The sequence below is a fragment of the Lepidothrix coronata genome, unplaced genomic scaffold (assembly GCF_001604755.1).
Source record: "Lepidothrix coronata isolate B3197 unplaced genomic scaffold, Lepidothrix_coronata-1.0 Scaffold42, whole genome shotgun sequence".
Lineage (NCBI taxonomy): Eukaryota > Metazoa > Chordata > Aves > Passeriformes > Pipridae > Lepidothrix > Lepidothrix coronata.
The window spans coordinates 5,050,862-5,070,200 of record NW_016690222.1 but is presented as its reverse complement, the minus strand read 5'-3'; the positions used below and the strand labels follow the sequence as shown (position 1 = coordinate 5,070,200).

General features: G+C 33.5%; 1 protein-coding gene across 6 annotated transcripts in view; it reads right to left on the bottom strand.

Moving 5' to 3' along the window:
- ADGB (androglobin) overlaps positions 1 to 19,339 on the bottom strand; it is a 108,451-nt gene that overhangs the window by 40,798 nt on the left and 48,314 nt on the right. For 5 of the 6 annotated variants that reach the window (XM_017813774.1, XM_017813778.1, XM_017813775.1 and 2 more), the window contains 8 exons: positions 13,449 to 13,494; positions 11,000 to 11,168; positions 9,075 to 9,138; positions 7,340 to 7,442; positions 6,161 to 6,302; positions 4,057 to 4,171; positions 2,473 to 2,640; positions 316 to 454 (listed from right to left, as the gene is read on the bottom strand). In XM_017813774.1, coding sequence (XP_017669263.1) covers positions 316 to 454; positions 2,473 to 2,640; positions 4,057 to 4,171; positions 6,161 to 6,302; positions 7,340 to 7,442; positions 9,075 to 9,138; positions 11,000 to 11,168; positions 13,449 to 13,494 — 946 coding nt within the window. The remainder of the gene's footprint in view (positions 1 to 315; positions 455 to 2,472; positions 2,641 to 4,056; positions 4,172 to 6,160; positions 6,303 to 7,339; positions 7,443 to 9,074; positions 9,139 to 10,999; positions 11,169 to 13,448; positions 13,495 to 19,339) is intronic. The other variant, XM_017813776.1, reaches the window with a different exon arrangement.

Sequence of the window (19,339 nt, the reverse complement as noted above, 5' to 3'; positions counted from 1 at the left end):
ATCTGCAGTACCTCAGGTAAAAAATGCACCTGTAGATGTTTGTTAATGTTTGTCAATACTAGCAAATGCAAGCTAGGGAAGACTCAGGGCAATTTTATAAATTAACAAAGGCTAAACAGACTTTCTGGAAGAAAGAAAAGGATCATTTCTATTCTGAGATGAGTCTCAGATGTGCTGTCAACAGTAGAAGTCTTTGGTTTAAAAATGAATTGTGCCTACTTAGGCAAGAAAAAACAAGATTAGTGAAGAGCTGGCTTCCTCAAAAATAAGAACGGGCAGACATATTTGAAGTGATTAGCAATACCAATACAGTACCTGAAAATACAGGGTCATCCCCAGAAATCTTAAAGTCTTCAAAATCCAAAGTGAAAGACCTGAAGGCAAGCTTATATCTGTAAGGAGTCTTCTCGTCTATTACATAATTGATCAAACACCAGAATGCAATATTGAAAACCTAAAATCAAAATGCGGAAAAGCATTTAAAGAATGATTAATTTTTAAAAGCTGATTTATATTGCTTCTCATTATTGTTTCAAATACTGTTTAGCTCTTTTCTTTTATCATGTAAAAACTTCGTCTACAAAAATAAAGTATCTGAAAATTAGTCCCAGCTGTAGGACTACAATGCTTCAAGCCAAAAATCAAAAGAAAACCTGTGTCATGTCTGGCTTGCTAAAAATAGGACTTATTCTTCAGCGTGTTTATTACCCAAAATATCTTAATGGTTTATGTGTAGTAGATTGGTGGCCTTATACCAGAGGACAGAAGAATATATTATAATTATTACCATGACAGCTTGCATTCATGACTCGAGGTTTCAGAGCAGAGAGTGATAACTGAATGGACATGCTTACTAGATTAGGAGGTGACACCACAGAGAAGGATTTGGCTCTATTTTTATTCTTGACATATTGATGCTCTTTAAAGAGCAGAAATCCAGTCTCTTTTTTTTTTTTTTTTTAATTTTCCCTCCTTATAATAGATAGAAAATTTAGAGTGTGTTTTTCTGAACTTGTTTCATAATCTGAGTTGAAGAACAGAGTAATAACTTAATGAAAAAGACATAATTTCTTTTTTTCATTGCCCTTAATTTTGGATTCTTCTGCTTTCTGGAAACATTTTATGTATTTTATTATTAATAATCTCATCTTTTCTTTTTAATATTTAAGACCGGTGAAGAATCTACTACATTCATTCTTACATTCAGAGTAGTTTTTCATTGTTTGTGTTAAAGATAGATAATTTCCATATTTTCAGTCTTGAATCACTGTCAGTTCAGTGCCTCTCATTTATCCAGTTTCTGGTTTTTTGTTCTTTTTCAGTTATACCTTGGTCTTAGAGGGTGAGAGAGGAATATGTGTGTTCATGACTATTGAATTTTTGTTAAGGTCTCTAAGTTTTACACGAATTTCATGTAAGCATATGCATTTAAAATTATTTTCCATTCCAGAGAGTTCAAATCAATTTTCTTTTCTCGTGGACTTGGCATGAAAATGACCTCTTTCCTGAGTGTTTCACCTGGAATCATTCTTTCTTAATTCTGTTGTTTTGCCAAGTTTGAGCATGGTGTCAAGCGAAAATATAAAAGCACTGCCTCAGGTGTTCTAAATTTAATATCAGTGATTATAAAAATACTAAACTCCTTCTTCTATTCAGTATTCTAAAATACACAGTCTAAGCTACATGAGCTTTCTAGTACTGTGATGAAAGTAAATGAATATGGAATATATAAAGTACTGACTGTAGAACAATCAAGTTATAACAATTGTTATCAAGTTATAATTTGATAACAGTATTATCAACGTTTGCATACAAATAAAAATTAGCATGTCCTTTATAAAACTTTATTTGTTACAATTCTTTAAAATATTGAAAACCCATAGGATAGAGATCTACTGAAAAGTGTAACATTTTCATCATGTATCTAAAGACCCTTTAATTTATCACACATACAGAGCAGAAAAGTGAAATAAGAATTTTGCAGTTTCAAGAAAGAAAGAAAAACACCTAAAAATACTATGAGTGAAAAAAACCTCATTACTGCCTACAGTAATATAAGCTGTAATAATGTTTTTCTGTTCCATTAACGTTAGACACAGAAAAGAACCATTCCGGCTTTTCCAAATTTCAGGGAGAGTCTTTTAAATCCAAAATATAAAGACCCCTTATGCTTTCTGCCCCAAAGTATGCTAAACTAGATTGACAAAAATAGACTTGATTTAGAATGTGCTGCTCTGCGCATATTGAAATTTGTTCTTATTAAAAGAAGAAAATTATCATACAGTTGCAAGTAATGTTATTTGGGTTTACACTTTATAACAAATGCCCCATTCAGAGCATGCAGGTGGTCCTTTTGAAATGCACAGACATTGTTTTGAAGAGGGTAATGACAATGTTAAGCTGTTATCCAGCTTCTGTAGCTTTTAATGTTTATTAAAATGTTTAACATGCTTATTAAAATTGTTTGTTCACCTTGTAGAGTTCTTCAGCCATTCCAGTACCATGGATGCCAGGAGGACAGAGAGTTAGTTCCAACTCCTTCAAGGCTTTAGAAAGCTCATCCTTACTGCTGTAATTATTTATCACATTTCCAACAGCTTTCAGGATAGTGGTAGCCTGTTCTGTAAACCGAGAGCTCTCCTGGGAAGAGAGAATAAACCCAACCACTGTTAGAAAAATCCCTTTAAAATTTTTGTTTGTTTTCTTTCTAGGCTGTGACAGCATACAAGCTTTCTTCCTGCAAAGAAGTACAAAACTTTTCTAAATCCAAGGAATTGTTATTAATTTTATAAACTAAAAAAATCAATTAGGTCTCTGGTATTCAAAAGCATACAAAATTTTCACTGATTTTAGCTACTGAAATTAAAATGTTACAACACTATAACAGACATCATAACATGTATCTATTAATTGTTTTGTTTTTCCTGTATCAATACTCCTAGAAAATTTAAACAAAAATAAGATGCATACAGAGACTTTCTACTGCAGTGATAATATGACTTTGCTAGCTGAAATGCTCAGCATCTTCTGTTATAAAAGTACAAATTAGTATTCGTATCCCCCTGAAAACAATGATGGAATACATGCTGCCTAAAGCATCTTTAATATTCATCAGGATTTCTGTGCAAGAATATGGATACTTTCCTGCAAATGACACTTTGTAGAGAAAATGCTGTCTTTAAAAGGAAATGCAGAGAAGATCCAAGGATAAGATTCTGCTTTATTTTCTTGACAACAAAGAGCTTTTCATCCAGAAATTGAAGGCAAGGGATTAGTACAGCCACAAGATATTTTTAATGGTCTGACTTCTTATATTTAAACTTCCTTGATAAAATAAATGTCATAAATGTGCTTTAGTGCCCTATTATTAGGACTCTGAATCTACACTGCTATGTAAATTTGTTGTCACACTCACCTTTTAAAATATTTTAGCAAAACTGTTAGCTAGAAACTATATTCCCTCCCCTCAGTGCCCATGAAAAATATTTGGGCTTACTGCTTGCCAAAGAAATTTTGAAAATATGGATGACAGTGATATCTGTCTGGATTGTAGACAATGAAGAAGTAAAGCTGTAGTAATTGCTCTCCTGGGCCTCTTATCTCAGCTATGTAAAGTTATTTGATTAAATTGCTCATTTTAGATATAAAAGCTGCTCTGGGACCCAGTAAGTAATATATGAGCTCATGGGAAAAAACTAACTTTACTGATGTGACAATTTATTTTAATAGGCAGGTGTTTTTGCTTATTAATTATAATATGTACATGTATTTTATCACATACCCCAAAAAGTGAGCTATTTGAGTACCTCAGACATGCATGAGTATTTTTAACATTTTATGCTGCTGTTCTATGTAAACCACAATGCTACCCAATGCTAACTTACAAGTAAGATAATTTTTGCAAATTTTATGCCCTTATCCATTTAATATTGAAACTAATATTATACCATTAAACATAATAACTCTAAATGAAAATCCAATATTACTTCATTTTAAAACTAATTAATAGTCTGAAATACTGTTTGCACAATCTTGACTCGTTTTTATTATGCATACCTTTTCAAGAGCTGGCATCACATCATCCTCTTCTCCAAAGACACATGGCACCATGGTACACAGATGAATATGGTGCCCTATGGGAGAACTTACTGTGAAGAGTAATATGTGTTTCCTACATTCAAGAAAAAGTAAATTAACTTTTTTCTTTTAATTACAGCAATTATTAAGCTTTTCTTTTCTGCATTTAGTAATACTGAAATCCTTTTCTAGATGTCCTTGTGCTTCAAAATTCGACATGTCTAAATCCTTTCTTTTCAAGAACCTCCAAATGCAGGGAGTAGGTGAAGTCAGAGAAGTCATTATTATTTTATTTTTATTTGTTTAGGTGTTATTTTGATTTTCTTAAGCAAAACAGGTATACTCATTATTTCATAAAACTACAAACAACAGATTGTTTCATCAGGATTATATTTAGCTACACTTGAAACATATCTGCTCTAGAAAGCTTAGAGAAGTCATCAAGTGTTCTGGTCATGTATTACTTAGGTCAAAATTTCCATGTTTGCATTGACAAAACAAGGAAAAATTAGTTGAAAAATAATTGTGTCAGGCTTGATGAACACTACTGAGTGACCATTATAAGGAGCAACTGCAGGCCAAACTGCCCAATCATAACCTCCTAAGGTTATCAACAGAAATTCACTTATGACTGAATGTCATATATTCAGCTCATTCTTGTTTGCCTAACTGTATCCTATAATGGATTCTAATCATAAAAGAAGTCATTCCTAGTTACAGTTACACAAAACAAGGGATTTATGCTTTTCTCTCTAGTCAACACTGTCTTGCTGTCCCACTGAAATACTTGAGGAGCTGATACCAAACCCTCATGGTCTCAGATCATTTACAGAATTGCATTTAGCTGCAGAAGTTCATCCAGGCTGTACCTTCAAAGTGTTAACCAGGAATCCAGTGGTGAGAGTAAGAAAGGAGAGCTACTCCCACACACACACTCACATTTTTTAATTGCATCTTCTTTCAAGTGAAATTTAAATGCCCCCTGGCCACTAACCGACAGTGGGAAGAGAGTGCCTTCCTGGCTTAGCAAGTTCCAAATTCTCATTTGGAATGAAATAGGAAAGTGGTCAATAAGCCCATTCATCTCCCACAACTGCTGTAAATTAAATCTGACTGAAAGCCTCCTGGCTCTGCCAGAAGTAGAGAGAATCAACGAGGAGCAGCATATAAATTTGAACTGCTTGTATCTCTGTTAGCTTTGAAATTTGCAGGTGCAAAAAGATCTACATTTTTGGGCTTCCCTACAGGACAGATGTATGCAACTTTTGGAAACTACATTACGAAAGTACATGTGGAGGCAGAACTAGCCTACAAACATAAAAATAACTATTCTAGTTTTAGTCTGAATCAAAACAAATAAAGAGCACTATTAAAGATCTTTAATTCAGTATGCTATAATACTGGAGTATTTTCTTGCTATGCCTATTTATTTGAAATCTTACTTGATTTTTCAAAAAATACATTTTGTCTCATCTCTTTGAGATTAAACTGGTGATTCTATACTTTTCAAAAAGTAGAAGCCTCAGTGAAAGAGTCAGCAACTTTATGTTTATGACAAGATATGAAGATGTCATCTTCCTGGTTTGCCCAGAAGCATTTTTAGAAACTAATAGATAACAAGAGCTCTTGCTTTTAATCTGTTTATTTAAATAGTCAATGCTCTACATTTAGAAAATTTAGAGTTACGTGCAAAGAGAAATAAATCATATTAAGAGCTATGTGAATGGGAAGTAAAATATGCAAGGCTTCATGAATAGCCTTAGGATTTCTCTTGTCATGTTTCATAAATCCTGTTTCAAGAAAAGCATTGAAACCTCCTATGGTATTATTATGCTTTTACAGTTCCACTAAAAAATGCTAATTCTTAAATTTTTCTTGCTACTCCAGGGAATATTTCAAAATCATTCTAGTTAGAATGGAAGTTTTGGTAAACTCATAGTAATTTGGTAGTCTTACCAAATCCTAGCTATTTTGATATTCCAAAAATTTAGTTTTAGAAAATAAACTCTTACTATGTAAAGTAAATGATCATTTCAAGCCTTAGGACTAAAGCATCAGGACAAAAACAAAGCCTCATACGCACCCAGCGGGAAGATTTAACACAGTGGCTTTGGTTGCAGATGTATGCATCTTTAACACAAGTTCTCCAGGAGTCACAGATTTCCAAGAGAAACGTTCAATCGTCAGCACACCCTTTGAAATACTAGAACATTCTTCTTTAGTTCCTAGATTAAGAAAAAAAACCAACAAAGCAAAACACAACCCACACAATATTGGGAGAGTGAATAACTATAAAATTAAGACAAACATGGAATCTGTAGCTACTTCACAGCCTGTAAAGTCTGCACTTAGGCTTTGCTAACTCAGAGAAAAAAGCCAGTCACTTAAAATGCATAGGTGGCACAGAATACAGCTTATTTGTGCCATTTGCTTTAAAATAATCATTAAAAGAATGTGTTAAAAGAATGTGTACATCAGACATCTTCCAAGTCATTTCAGACTACCGTAAAACTGCATAGAAATCCATTCTGCCCATATGCAAAGGAAGGAAGCAGCCATAAAAAGCTTATATTTATTTATATTTATAGCTTATAGTTTATTTTAACCAAATGGTCAGTCTGGGTTTTTTAAACTTTCTTTTGGTTCTCTCTCCGCCACTCTCAATGCACTAAAATTACGTTCATATCCAGTGTTTAAATATCTGGCTAACCTAAGCCAATTATCATAACATGACTTAGCTTTCCTGAATACCATTCTATTTTTTTCATGAAATACAAGTGATTTTTATTTAAATCTTCCCAGTTGTTGGATCTTGAAAGAAACCAAGTTTAAATGTACTTAGGATCTTACTATGCACCAGTTTAAAAATCATTTCAAAAATATACTTCGGTTATATTGCTGTTTTTATGGCATTATGATCAGCTAAGGCATAAAGCAGATTGCAAGAATGGAATTTGTAGAAAAGAAACTCCAAGAAACACAAGGAAATCCATACTAGAAATATAGTGATGAAAAGCTTGCAGCAAATCATAATAAACAGTAAAGGGAGGGATCCTTTCATGAAAATATTCACCATCAATATGAAATAACAATGAAGTGTTGCTGGAATACTAGCATATTTCTTAGAATCAATTTGGCTATTTAATACTAAACTCTCAAACTGTGCCCAAATACACAACAGCCAAACACAACAGCACAGACATATTTAACGTAATATTTAATATTTAAAGCATTAACGTGTACTTTTCTGTGTTGGCCTTACCTTCAGTATCATCCCAGTGCACTAAAGCAGAAAAGCTGACTATGATTTCAATGGGCATCAGACTGTCCACAAGTAAATAATAGATGACTTGGTCATTAGTAAACTGCATAAAAAAACAGACACTTGTTCATCTTTCATTTTCATTGAATACTGTCCAACTGTCCTTATACAAAGTATGGCTAAGATTTCGGATATGGTGACCTTAGCTATAGAAGGAGGAGCAGGTAATTAATTGTCACTACTTCTTCCAAATTTCAGACATGTTATTTAGGCCCAGAGCCTAATGCTGCAGGTATTATAATGCTCAGAGATAAAAGGAAACAGAACAGTTACTTGAATGAGAATATATCTACTTTTATGTAATATTCTTCATATTCATTCTCAATTTAGTAGTTCCACTTGTGAAACAACAATGGAAGATCAAAAATTTTTTGTGCTGCAACTTTCTGATTGAAACTAATTACAATAAGCTTGAAAGAAATATGTACTTTTTTAATTTGTAGACATGAGTGATTCTTTCTCATAATGTTTTTTTTCTAGAAATGTCTAAGGAAGCAAAATTTTTCACTCACAACTTTGCTATATAATTCCTATGCCAATATTAGGAACTACAGAATGATTCTACTGTTCCTAGAAATTCTTCAAAATCTGAAGCTAAATGAGCTTCTTTCTTCAGAACCGTTACAATACATGTCTTCCTGGATTTTCCAGAGTCATATAAATACATTTTTTTGTATTTGATCCTAGATGCCAGTGCTATTATCTTCCTATCATAAACGAAAATGTTCTTTTGTTAAGCATCATACAGAATTTACCTAATGGTGTAAATGCCTCATCCGTATCAATGTAAAAAATTAGAATGGTTTTACAGCAAAGGGTTAGGTTTTTTTGGCACAACAGGACACAGGCTTACATAGTCTTAATGCTGATTATGGCTTGTGAAAGTATATCGTGCAGTCATTAGGAAAATTTCTTGTGATTACAGAGAGGTGTGAAATTGCAGGTATACTACAATTATGAAGCATAATACATGTAGTTAACCTTCTCAGTACAGGATTTTACAGAAAGTTCATGCCAGGAATTTACATTTGGTACTCTACAATTGCACTTCAGATACACTATAAAATTAGAGGCGGAACAGAATATTCAGGCATGTTGAATAACCTTCTGATAATACGAACTAATGGCAGGTTTAGAGAAATTCCATAATTTCAAAGTAATTAAAGGGTGCTTTTAACCCCTGCAACAGGATGCTGTAAATAGCTAAAGGCCTTAGCATTTAAAGAGAAAATGGAGGGCTATGCTAAACAGACTCGTGATTTGGGCTTTAGGTGACAGGGCAGATGAAGGAGAATGAAAGGGCAGATTCTGCAGCTGAATCATGATTAAATTCAAATTAGATACTGAATTGTTATAAGGTAGATTTAAATCAAAATGAAGAGAGGATGGAGATCTGATTCACTATCAACTTGCATTATTTATGTAATCCATTTTTTTGTTATTGTGCTGTAGTACTCCAAAAATTTTTTCCTTGTCTTAAATACAGTGAAATACTTCTGGATATTTGCTAGGAAACATATATTTGTATTGACTACAATAAACTTAATGCATTATTGTTTTTCAGTAATGGCAATGTGATCTATGTGATCTACCAATATCATTCAGGACATATGTATTACCTATTTATGTAAGACTTCGACAAAGATTAAAAAAACCCAACGATACAGTCATATACCTTAAAATCTGTCTTCTGATAATTATAAGCATATGTATGTGGCTTGTGGAAAACATACAGGTTCCTAGGGAGAATACAAAATAGAATTATGTAGGAAAATAATCAGCACAAATTATATATTTCAGGTAAATGTCTATTTAATAGCATATTAATTTTACTTTCATAAATGAGACTCCCATGTATTTCTCAAAAATGGTTCAACATTTTTTCATTTCATAAAAGGGAAATAGAATTCATCTCCACAGAAAGCAGCTGACATTAATTTTTATCTTTGCTGCATTTCTATAGTTTTCCATTGGAGGTCAGGCCACTGATATGCTCAGTTTCAATCTATAAATGGTAACATGCTAATATTACTCTAAAACTTCCATTACCATCTGAAAACTTACCATAATAAAGTATAACTGCAAGGAAGAACTATTTTATATACTTAAGTAATGTGCTTTTTCAGTTCTGCGCTGTTTGCACACCTACAGAAAGCTATGTAGCTCCTGACAATTTTTTCTGACCTTGATTTCACCAAAGGCAACATAAATGACTTCAGCTTTAATTGAGGATGGAATTGTGATGTGAACTCTAATGTTTTGGTTACTCAGAAACATCACAGGAATCCTGAGCCATTGCTGACGTATCAATTCCTACAGTGGCTAAAATTTTTCTTGTTTCTCAAAGTTTGATATGAACTATGAACATTCATCTTATTTTCACTTTGCCTGAGATGTAGGCATGTCAGACAAGAAAACACTTTCAACTGACTGATAAAATGAAAATATTAGGTGCCTAATTTCTTCTGAGAGATAAATTCTTCCAAGATCAATCGAGATGCTTTGTTAACAGCTACTTTATCAGTTCACTGTGAAAATAAACTCTCACTTATTTAGAGATAGGAACAAGAAACTGAAAAATGCTTTATACCTTAATTAATAATAATATTGGTCTACAAAATGTCAACAGTACTTTAACATTTGGCTAACAAGTTAGAAAGTCCATATTTCACATTCTCTCCATATGACACCGTGAGCAAGACTTTGAAAGGAAATTACATTGGTTATGATGCTTTTTTTTCTGAAGGCCCTATCTTCTGGTATCTGTGACTAACTAAAAGTAACAGGCAAACCTTAGCAAGGCCTAAACTTTTACTTCTAGTATTCCTGTATTGCTAGCCGGTATAGAAGTTACACATTTTCCTTTAGAGAGGGAGCAGAGTATAATATCTGCTCAAGAAAACACCCACTTATGAATATAAAAGCTTCACAAAGAAATCTCAATTACAAATTCAAACCAAAAAACCTGGGTGGATTTTCTCTGATAAAATTACTCCCCTCAGCAATCTTAGATTCTCTAAAGTATATATATATTGTACCAGTCTTCCTAAATCTTAAAGGCAGAAATTGAAGATATGATACTACAAGTACACCAGGTTTTTTTATGTCTGCAGAGGTATAAATGGCTTTGGATTATATTGAAAAGGGAGTGAAAGAAAGCAGCTAGTTGACCAAGCTAATCTAATGGCAACTGATTTCAACAACCTTTTTTTTCTTTAGAATTGTGTTGTTCTGATGCAGATTGTGTGCCCAGTGGCTGCTGGGTCGGGTATGTGAGCACCTAATGTTGGCACACTCCACAATCTACAATCTTCCACCCCCATTGCAGTCTGACATATCCTTTATGGAGCTGCTGATGGTGTTCTCCACTGTATTCTGGAGGACACACCCAAGGAAAAGAGCAGGGCTGCAGCTACAGGCTCCCTGTCAACAGGGACAGTAATTCTGGTCTGAAAAGTGGCCTTGAAACCACCCTGAAAGGCAGGACAGTTATACAAAGAAGACCTGTTAAGATATAATTTTTATATAGTCACGTTATGAATTTTACCATTTTTACATTGTATATTTTATGGAATAAAACCCAAACTCTCTATTCCTTACTGGAAACAAACACAGAAGTCTTCAAAGCTAATCCAGGTTTCCCTGGAAACAGAAGTCTTTTCTGACTCTGTTTCTTCCTTTGATTTATCTCCTATCTGGTTCTTCATATCAGTATCAGCTGTTTCTGACACTTGTTTTGCAGCAAAACCGATATTCTTACGTAATTCTTCTAGAAAGATAAAAAGACATTAGATTTGGTGACCTCAATAGCACAAAATTTCAATGGACTTCAGCATTCTAAGTAGATTAATGAGAATATTTTAAACTTTTAAAAAAACCCAAACAAACCACAAACAAAAAAACAACATAAAAGGACAGAGAATCCTAAACCAAAAGCTTGACATATTGAAAAGCAATCATTTATCCAGGAAAGGTTTTTTTTACATGTGTTAGTGTACTTGTAAAATATCACTCTTCTCCAAAGGAATGTGTTTCAAATTTACTCCAGGTGAACAGAAAGAACTCTTCTGACATTAGACTATTCATATTTTTAACTGTCTAATTGCTTAAACCAAACTCTGAAGAGATAAAATTATTGAATTCTCATGCCCATTCTTTGCAAAATTTGAGCAATTTTTAGCCATGTTTAAGAGTGTATTAAAGCCCCCATACCCATAAATAAAACATTTTTTAAAAGATTTATCTGTTTATCTCAGTTTTGGTACATGATTCATGCTATCAGATATTCTGTGAAGTTTAAAGACTCCTAATGAATCGTTTTGAACTAAAACAGAGTAGCACTCATAACCTAAATGAAGTTGGTATAAAGGGATTTTGCAATAGAGAAATGACAACACCTGGATTGAGATGGCCTGGAGACTGTGAAGAGAACTTGAGTACAAAAGACTTCAGTATAGTAGTAATGTGAATTATTAGTATTCTAAGCCAGAGGATGGAAATAAGTCCACTTCATCCTTTTCCTTAGCTGAGCTGTGGGAGCTTTTCTTCAATGGGGATTTCTTAAGCATAGTTTTGAGTCAGCAGAAAAGATGGCAATCCGGCCATTGAGATACACTAACTTAAGAATTAATTGATTGTGAGAGCTACAAAAATACTCCAACGTCCTAACATAATCATGGTAGGCATGAAGAGTTATCTACTGCAAATTACCATATTTCTATTAGCTTTTGGCATTGAGCTGTGAGAGAATAAGCAAAAGTTTGTATTTGCAGCTCATTAACTTGCAGCATTCTGAAACAGTAAGATTCTTATGGTTTGGTTCTTTTTTTACCAGGATGATGTTAATGAAAGTAAGAATTCATAAGAAAAGATATTCAAGCAATATAGTAACTGAAATCATTATCAGTTCTTAAAAGTACAAAACCAATTAATTTGTATAGGTTTGGAAGAAGTATGATTTACATTTGCTTCAAGATATTTAAATATCATAAATAAACTCTCTCTCTTCTTTATACTTGCAGTACGATCCAAATTTTTGGTTGTTCCCTCCCCCTACTATAACCCTATCTTTTATTACCCGATTTGGGGATTACCAGAGATGGTTGATGGTTGCACATTTTTCTAGAACGAAGATAATGTTATAATCTGTGAAAATATCTAAATTTGTTGGGTGAAATTACCGGGCTCAGTTACTGTAGAACTTGTGAAGCTGTCAACATGCTTTAACTGAGAGGATATTAATTGTATTTCTCCATTATTGGAAGTGGGGATCACGGACATTTTACAGAGAATGAAGTAAAAATAAAAAGTTTTTAAAAATGGCATTTTAAGCCTTTTCTGCCCATGAGAACAAATCTTCAAAAATGCTTAAAAAGATGCACTGCATAGGCTTCTATGTGGACTGAATAGTTGAAAACCAAAACCAAGATGTGTGTCACATGTATGAATCATGGTGTAAATGATGCATGAATACTATTCATGTATTTCACAGCTTCTGCTCTGAGATTCACTTTTAGAACTGTGGTAAAAGGAAAGGTATTTCCTAGCAGTCAGTTTTAGGACCCAACAAATTTGTGCACCCAAGAAATCTGATCACTTTTAAAAAGAAGGTTCTTATTTTTAAACTTCTCATGATCAAATCCTTCAAACATTCACTTAAACAAAGAGAGATTCATTTGGATACATTTCAAAGGAAAAGTTTATTAAAATGAAATTTGTTGGGGTTTTTCTCATTTTTCAGTAAAAAAAAGAAAGAAGTACAGTTCAGAGTGATTAGGAAAAGAGCTCAGTGTACAAAATCCACTTTATTTTACTGGAGAGTGTTTTTTTTCCAAAATATTCTTGTAAATTAGGAGGGTTTTTTTAATATCAAACTGGAGATTCTACTCTACATAATTATACATGCTAATACCAGTTCTTTGAAATCTTTTCCCAGAAAGCCAACACCCATAAATAAGTAAGACTCTCATATATATACAGGAGGATTAACATTGAGGCAAAACACTACGGGAATGGCAGAAGTCTGACTACAAAATTCATACACACTTACCTTTACCGGGTATCTCTGCATTTTGCTGGCCAAAGGAAGTGGTCTCCTATATGGTGAAAACAAAACAAAACAACAACAAGAAGAAAGAAAAAGAAGAAAAAAGCCAACAATGATAATTATAATCTTGCAGTATTTTGTTAAAGAAAATACTTGATTTTGGGGCAGTCCTTCCAGAAACAAAGGAACAAACTATTACGTTATCATTATGGTTTCAGTTGGTTTCTTAAAAGAAAAATAAAAATGGTAAATTTCACCATAATACCAACATATATATCACCATTAGACAGACTGATGTGTTTCTAGAGAAGTACGTGTGATCTGGAGTCTGAGATAAAAGCTGTTTCATATGCCTACCACTTCGCTATCAAAACAATGTTCTTTGATATTACTGGGTTTTGACAATCAAATACGCTCTATTCTAAAAACTAGTTACTCCTATTATACAAGCAATTCTGGTTTTTTGTGTTTCCATTCTTGAGAAGTATATGGAGGGCTCCTTTTCCAACAAGCATTTCTTGCTGTGCAAGTGACAGTACACAACTGTCATTAGCAACAGCATGCTTGATTACAATAGCATCTTTTGTTTCCTATCACTGCATAAATAAAAAGTAGCCTGCTCTTTTTTAATGTTTTTGGCAAACAACTTTATCCTGGTCAATCCCCCCTCCAAGCTAGAGCTGCTGAGCTAATATGAATGCAATAGCTGCTTACACTTAAAGCTCAAATCAAGTTAGCCAGCTTTTCAGAAAGTCCACTCGTTGTATTTTGCAAAGATTTGAGAGATTAACATCTTTGATTTAAAAATATGTGCCTAATCATAATTTCAATTGCCCTCTTGCCTGCAATATGACATACACTGAAAAAGACTCACTTCCACTTTTTTTTTTCTAATGAGGTAGAGCAGGAGAAAGAGATTCCACAGTTTCCAGTTTACTTTCTTTTTGAATGTAGTACTATTAATGGGTTAGTTGGACTAGCTTTGCCTTTGCAAAGTCAAATATTAAAGCCTAAAAAGGCTATTGCAAACAAATTTGCAAGCTTCTTTTCATCCCAGGTCTCCCTATAACCAGATCTGTCACCCTTCTCCCCACATCTTCTACATGTATTCAAGGTGCTACTGCTGAAACTGGTAGCATTGAGCAGGCCAACAGCTGGACACACACAGTGATTTTCTACTCTGCATTTCAAAGAGGAGCTGTGGGAGCTATGCTGACTTGGAGCTACATTTATGCTTTCTCAATACAATGTAAAAATACATTTTGAGGGACAGACTGACCTAATTTAGAGTCTGAGTTAGACTGATGGCAGATCACAACAACCTAAATCTTGTACCAAAATCTTGTATAAGGTCATTGTGCTGTAAATCCAGGTCTGCCTCAACCCTCCTATAACAGACTACCCTTCATACATAATATGAAGGGACCTGTGAATGCTTCCTTAGAGGAAAACATTATGGCTTTCTAGTTTAATTTCCAGCTTCAGTAAAAGTCTTTCTGCAGCATTTTACAGAATCTCTATGGGCCCAGAACAGGCTCAGGAGTCTTATCTCTGCCAAAATTGTAGGTGTTTGATAATCTCTGAATTAAACAAAGGAAAGAGCTGAGGGAACAAACTACAAATTTAAGAGTCTCTATCCCAAAATAGGAAGTACCAAATAATTTAATACATATAATTTAACTGCAATATTGTTTATTGAGAGAATTTGGAAGTCCCATCTTTGTACAGCATGAATTGGAAATTCTATTCCAAATCTGTTATGTGTTTTTTAAAGAACGTTCATAAGTCAAAGCTGGAGACAGATCTAGTATAAAGAGCAACGAAGAGAAAAATACAGACATTGCTGAAATTGTTACCAGTTGGATTAAGAATTTAGTAATTGAAATATATTATGTTTTACATGTTCCTTTTTAGATTAATTTTTCATTTTTCTAGAGATGAAAAGGACACTATAGAATCTTACAAATACCTATGTACTTCAGCTCCTGTTTTCAGAAATCTGTACACACAACTGTTCAAAACAAGTCAAGCTGTGATCACTTATCATGTCATGTCAACAGTCATACCTCAACATATGAGTCTGAAAAATCGCAAGTAACACATGGACTATCTCCTCCCTTTAAACTGTGACTTTGGAAGTACATGCATAGAGCTGTCATATCTCTGCATGTGAGCCTACAACTTGAAAGATTATACTATTGCCCAATTTCTTGTAGGAGTCACAGGATTTACCAAACAGATACATGTTAGCTGTACAATTTATCAAGTTTCTTCTCAGAAGTCCTGGGCATGCCTGAAGTATAAAAAAATATGAGATCTACTGTATAAGCCTTGGAGATTGCAATGTTGGCACAAGTCTAGCACTTTCTGCCCAACATACTGTTCATGGACAGTACACATGATCCACACTTCTAATGTGGACATGTGGTAGCTTAATATAGAGCTACTTTGCTGGTATTAACAGCTGCCAGCAGGAAAGCCTGGAGAGATACAGAAAACCCCCCAAAACTGTGTCAATAGAAATTCCAGTAAAGAAGGAGAATGTACTCTGGAAAATCGGGATGTTTGGTAACGTAACTTCAGCCAATCTGAGCTGTGAAAGCAATCTAACCACAGCTATATAGGGACTCCTTTAGGGTCATTTACTCAGATTTTGGAGTACAAACATAACAAAGTCAAAAAGCTGTCTGCTTTTCTAATGATAGAGGATGTGTTCGTCTACCTAAACCTCACTGATTTGGAGACAACTGGAGTGTCAAGAAAGTTCTCATTCTGTTGTACTATTGCCTCACCTACAGAGTTTAAGACATAGACACAGGAAGAGAAAACAAAGGTATTTCCTCCTTAGTGAACACACATTGCCTGAAAGGTCAGATTTGCTGCCACAGTATCTGATAAAGAAAGAAATTTAAAAAGACTTGAATCCAGCTGTGAAATATGGAAGGATGCACACAGATTCTGGGAGAATTACTTATTGTTCTTCTTCAGTGAATGGGAAATCAGAATGCAAATTGTGAGAAAAATTCCATGGCTAACTTAAAAATCTAAGTTATAATCTACTATGTTTTATAATCAGTAATGAATAATTGTAAAAATAATGGTAATCCATAAATTTATAGCTATCTTATTACTTCCAAGGAGTCGTCTGTATTTTTCAGCCTCCTGTCCAGTATGTACATGTAAGTAGATAATTGCGGGCCCGTCAAAAAGTCTCTCTATACCACAAATGTCTAAATTTGCGTCCCTCTTCTCAAGTCCCTGTTCTAATTCACATGCCTCATATCTCATGTATACTTTTTTTCCCTGGAAATAATATGTAGGCTGAAGTAATTTTCAGAACTGTAAAATTTGTAAAGAAAATAGATTTTTTTATTTTCTACCTAGCACTTCTCTTGACTCAATCCCAATTCACTGGGTTTATGAAATATATCACAAGAAGGATTAGAAAGAGATGAAGAAAAAGCTTATTATGACACAATAGTCTGTAATGTTTATGGGGAACACGAAAAGGGCACACAACAGAGCACACAAACTAAATAGACCGGTATCAGTTGTAAGGGAAAAAGTAAGACTGAGTTTGAATATATAAAAGGATGGACTGAAGTAAGAAAAATGAGGTAAACATCAAAGAACAAGGATATTGTGTTTATGTCACTGGGAGAGAGTTGAGACTTTAACACTTTTGCTTTAGAAATCAGCATTGCCAGGGAGCTTGACACTGAAGAAGCCACAAAGAGAAATCAAAGTGTTCTGCTTAAGATTTATGAATGTAGCAATCACGTCAGTCTATTAAGATATCTAGTAGCCATTGCACATACTGATGGTAAACATATTTGGATTAGATTGTCTTGCTTAGTTACTGCCCAACATTTCCTCAAACAGAACACATAAAGTTTTCTTCTCAATGGAACTGGAGATAACTTCTATTGAAGAATTCATCATAATGAAGAATATTCAAGTAGGCTTTTGAGCAGCAAATTTACAAGAAAACACTACTCCAAGATAATCTATTTCTCAGAAGCATATGACAAAACTACTGTTGAATAAAACTGCAAGACACTGTGTAATTTACATATGATGACAATTTTGGTTTTTTCCAGCTACAAAACACTTCCATATGTATTTCAGTGCATTCTACACATATAAATTACTTCGCTTTGTGTTGAGCAAGAATAATAGAGAGCCTCTCCATTAAACAATTTGGCCCTAAGTCATGCAGTTTTTAAACAAAAAAATTAATAAAATGTATTTTCTTAATAACAGTGATTCAAGATCAATTTAATTACCAAAATAAGACATTTTCAAAGATTTTTTTTTTCTGAATGCAAATCCAAAAAGCTTTCAGAACTGTAAAATCAGAGTCAATGGGAAATTCATGGGGAAAAAGAAGTTTGTAAAAATCAATAATAAGACATTTTTATTTTTTTGCATGAGTACTTCAGGGACATGAAGGATAACGGCATGTCTTTCAACTTTATATTCTTCAAAGGAGGTATATCCAGGTTCTAAAATTTCATCTTTCATTTATCCCTAGTCTCTGTTTCTGTGACAACAGACCTTAGGAACAGTGAATCAGATATTCAGTTATGTTACTTCATACAGTTTACATTGGAATGAATTGAAATATGTCAATCTAAACTTGCTGAGCATCTGGCACAGCAGCTGACTGAATTTCAGTCAGTTTAAAGCATAAAACTGCTGCATTTACCAAATCTGTATCAAAAGTTTTAAAGCAGAGGTCTCCTGAATAACAATCACACAGTTTAAAATGGAGACAAATTCATTCACACTCAGTATACTACAATAAAAAATTCTAAAAATTAGCAATAATCTAGTGAGTTTGGGATATCAAAGTTCCTCTTTTAGCGTTTGCTTTTTTAATCACTAATTGACTTTTTTTTAAAAAAGTAGTCATGCATATTGTTATTTCAAGTTTTATAACTACGGAAAGAAAGCCCTCCCATTATGAATCTCCCAGAAGTATCCACATAATTTTGTTGCTAAAAAAATCTAATATGTGAAATAAAGAAGATTGTTCTGCAAGACAAAAACTATTTTCAATTCCAATCTGTACAAATGAAGTTCTACTTTCATACTTCATCTATTAATAGATGTAGCATTTTTCAGCTGAGATTTAAACTGAGGCGAAAGTAAAGTTCAAGTATAAGTCAATTAGCTGCTGATGACTTCTTACATTTCATATTTTAATCAGATTGCCATCAGCCTACATTACATTCATGTCTTCTTCCAACCATTCCAGTTTTATCAATGTCTCTCTTTCTTGTATTTTTTTACTTGTCCTTGTCTCACCTTGACTGCATGTCCCACCATAACAAATCAGCCTTCTACATCCCTCTTGGACTAGGGGAGAAAATCGAAGTGGCATTCCAAACTGCTTTTATGCTTCCAGCACATAAACGTCTATTAATTCATAAGTAACCAAATCTATATTTTTACACCTAGAGACTGAAGTAATGAAAGCAATAATTATTATATAATATGCTACTTACAGCTCCTTTTTACCTTTCTGCTTTTGCAATGATTTTTGTAAATTGCCAGTATTAAAAAGACTTTTGAAGGTGAAGAACTATTAAAGTACTAATTAAGCTATTGTTTATAAAATGTCCACAAAATACTGAATAGCTAAATATAAATTCAACTGTAAAGTATTTGCCTTCACTAGAGAATTGCCTTATTTTAAAATCATTAATATCCAGTAGTGATATCCATACATGTACATTTTCTAGACACACAATATAGATATAAATCTGAAATATAAAAATAGTGTAAGAGTGTAGCCTGCAGAGGAAACATGTGAACAGGCACTCCAAAAGTTACATAAAAAATTATTTCCCATTTATTTCAAAATTTACCAAACTAAATTTTGTTTTACT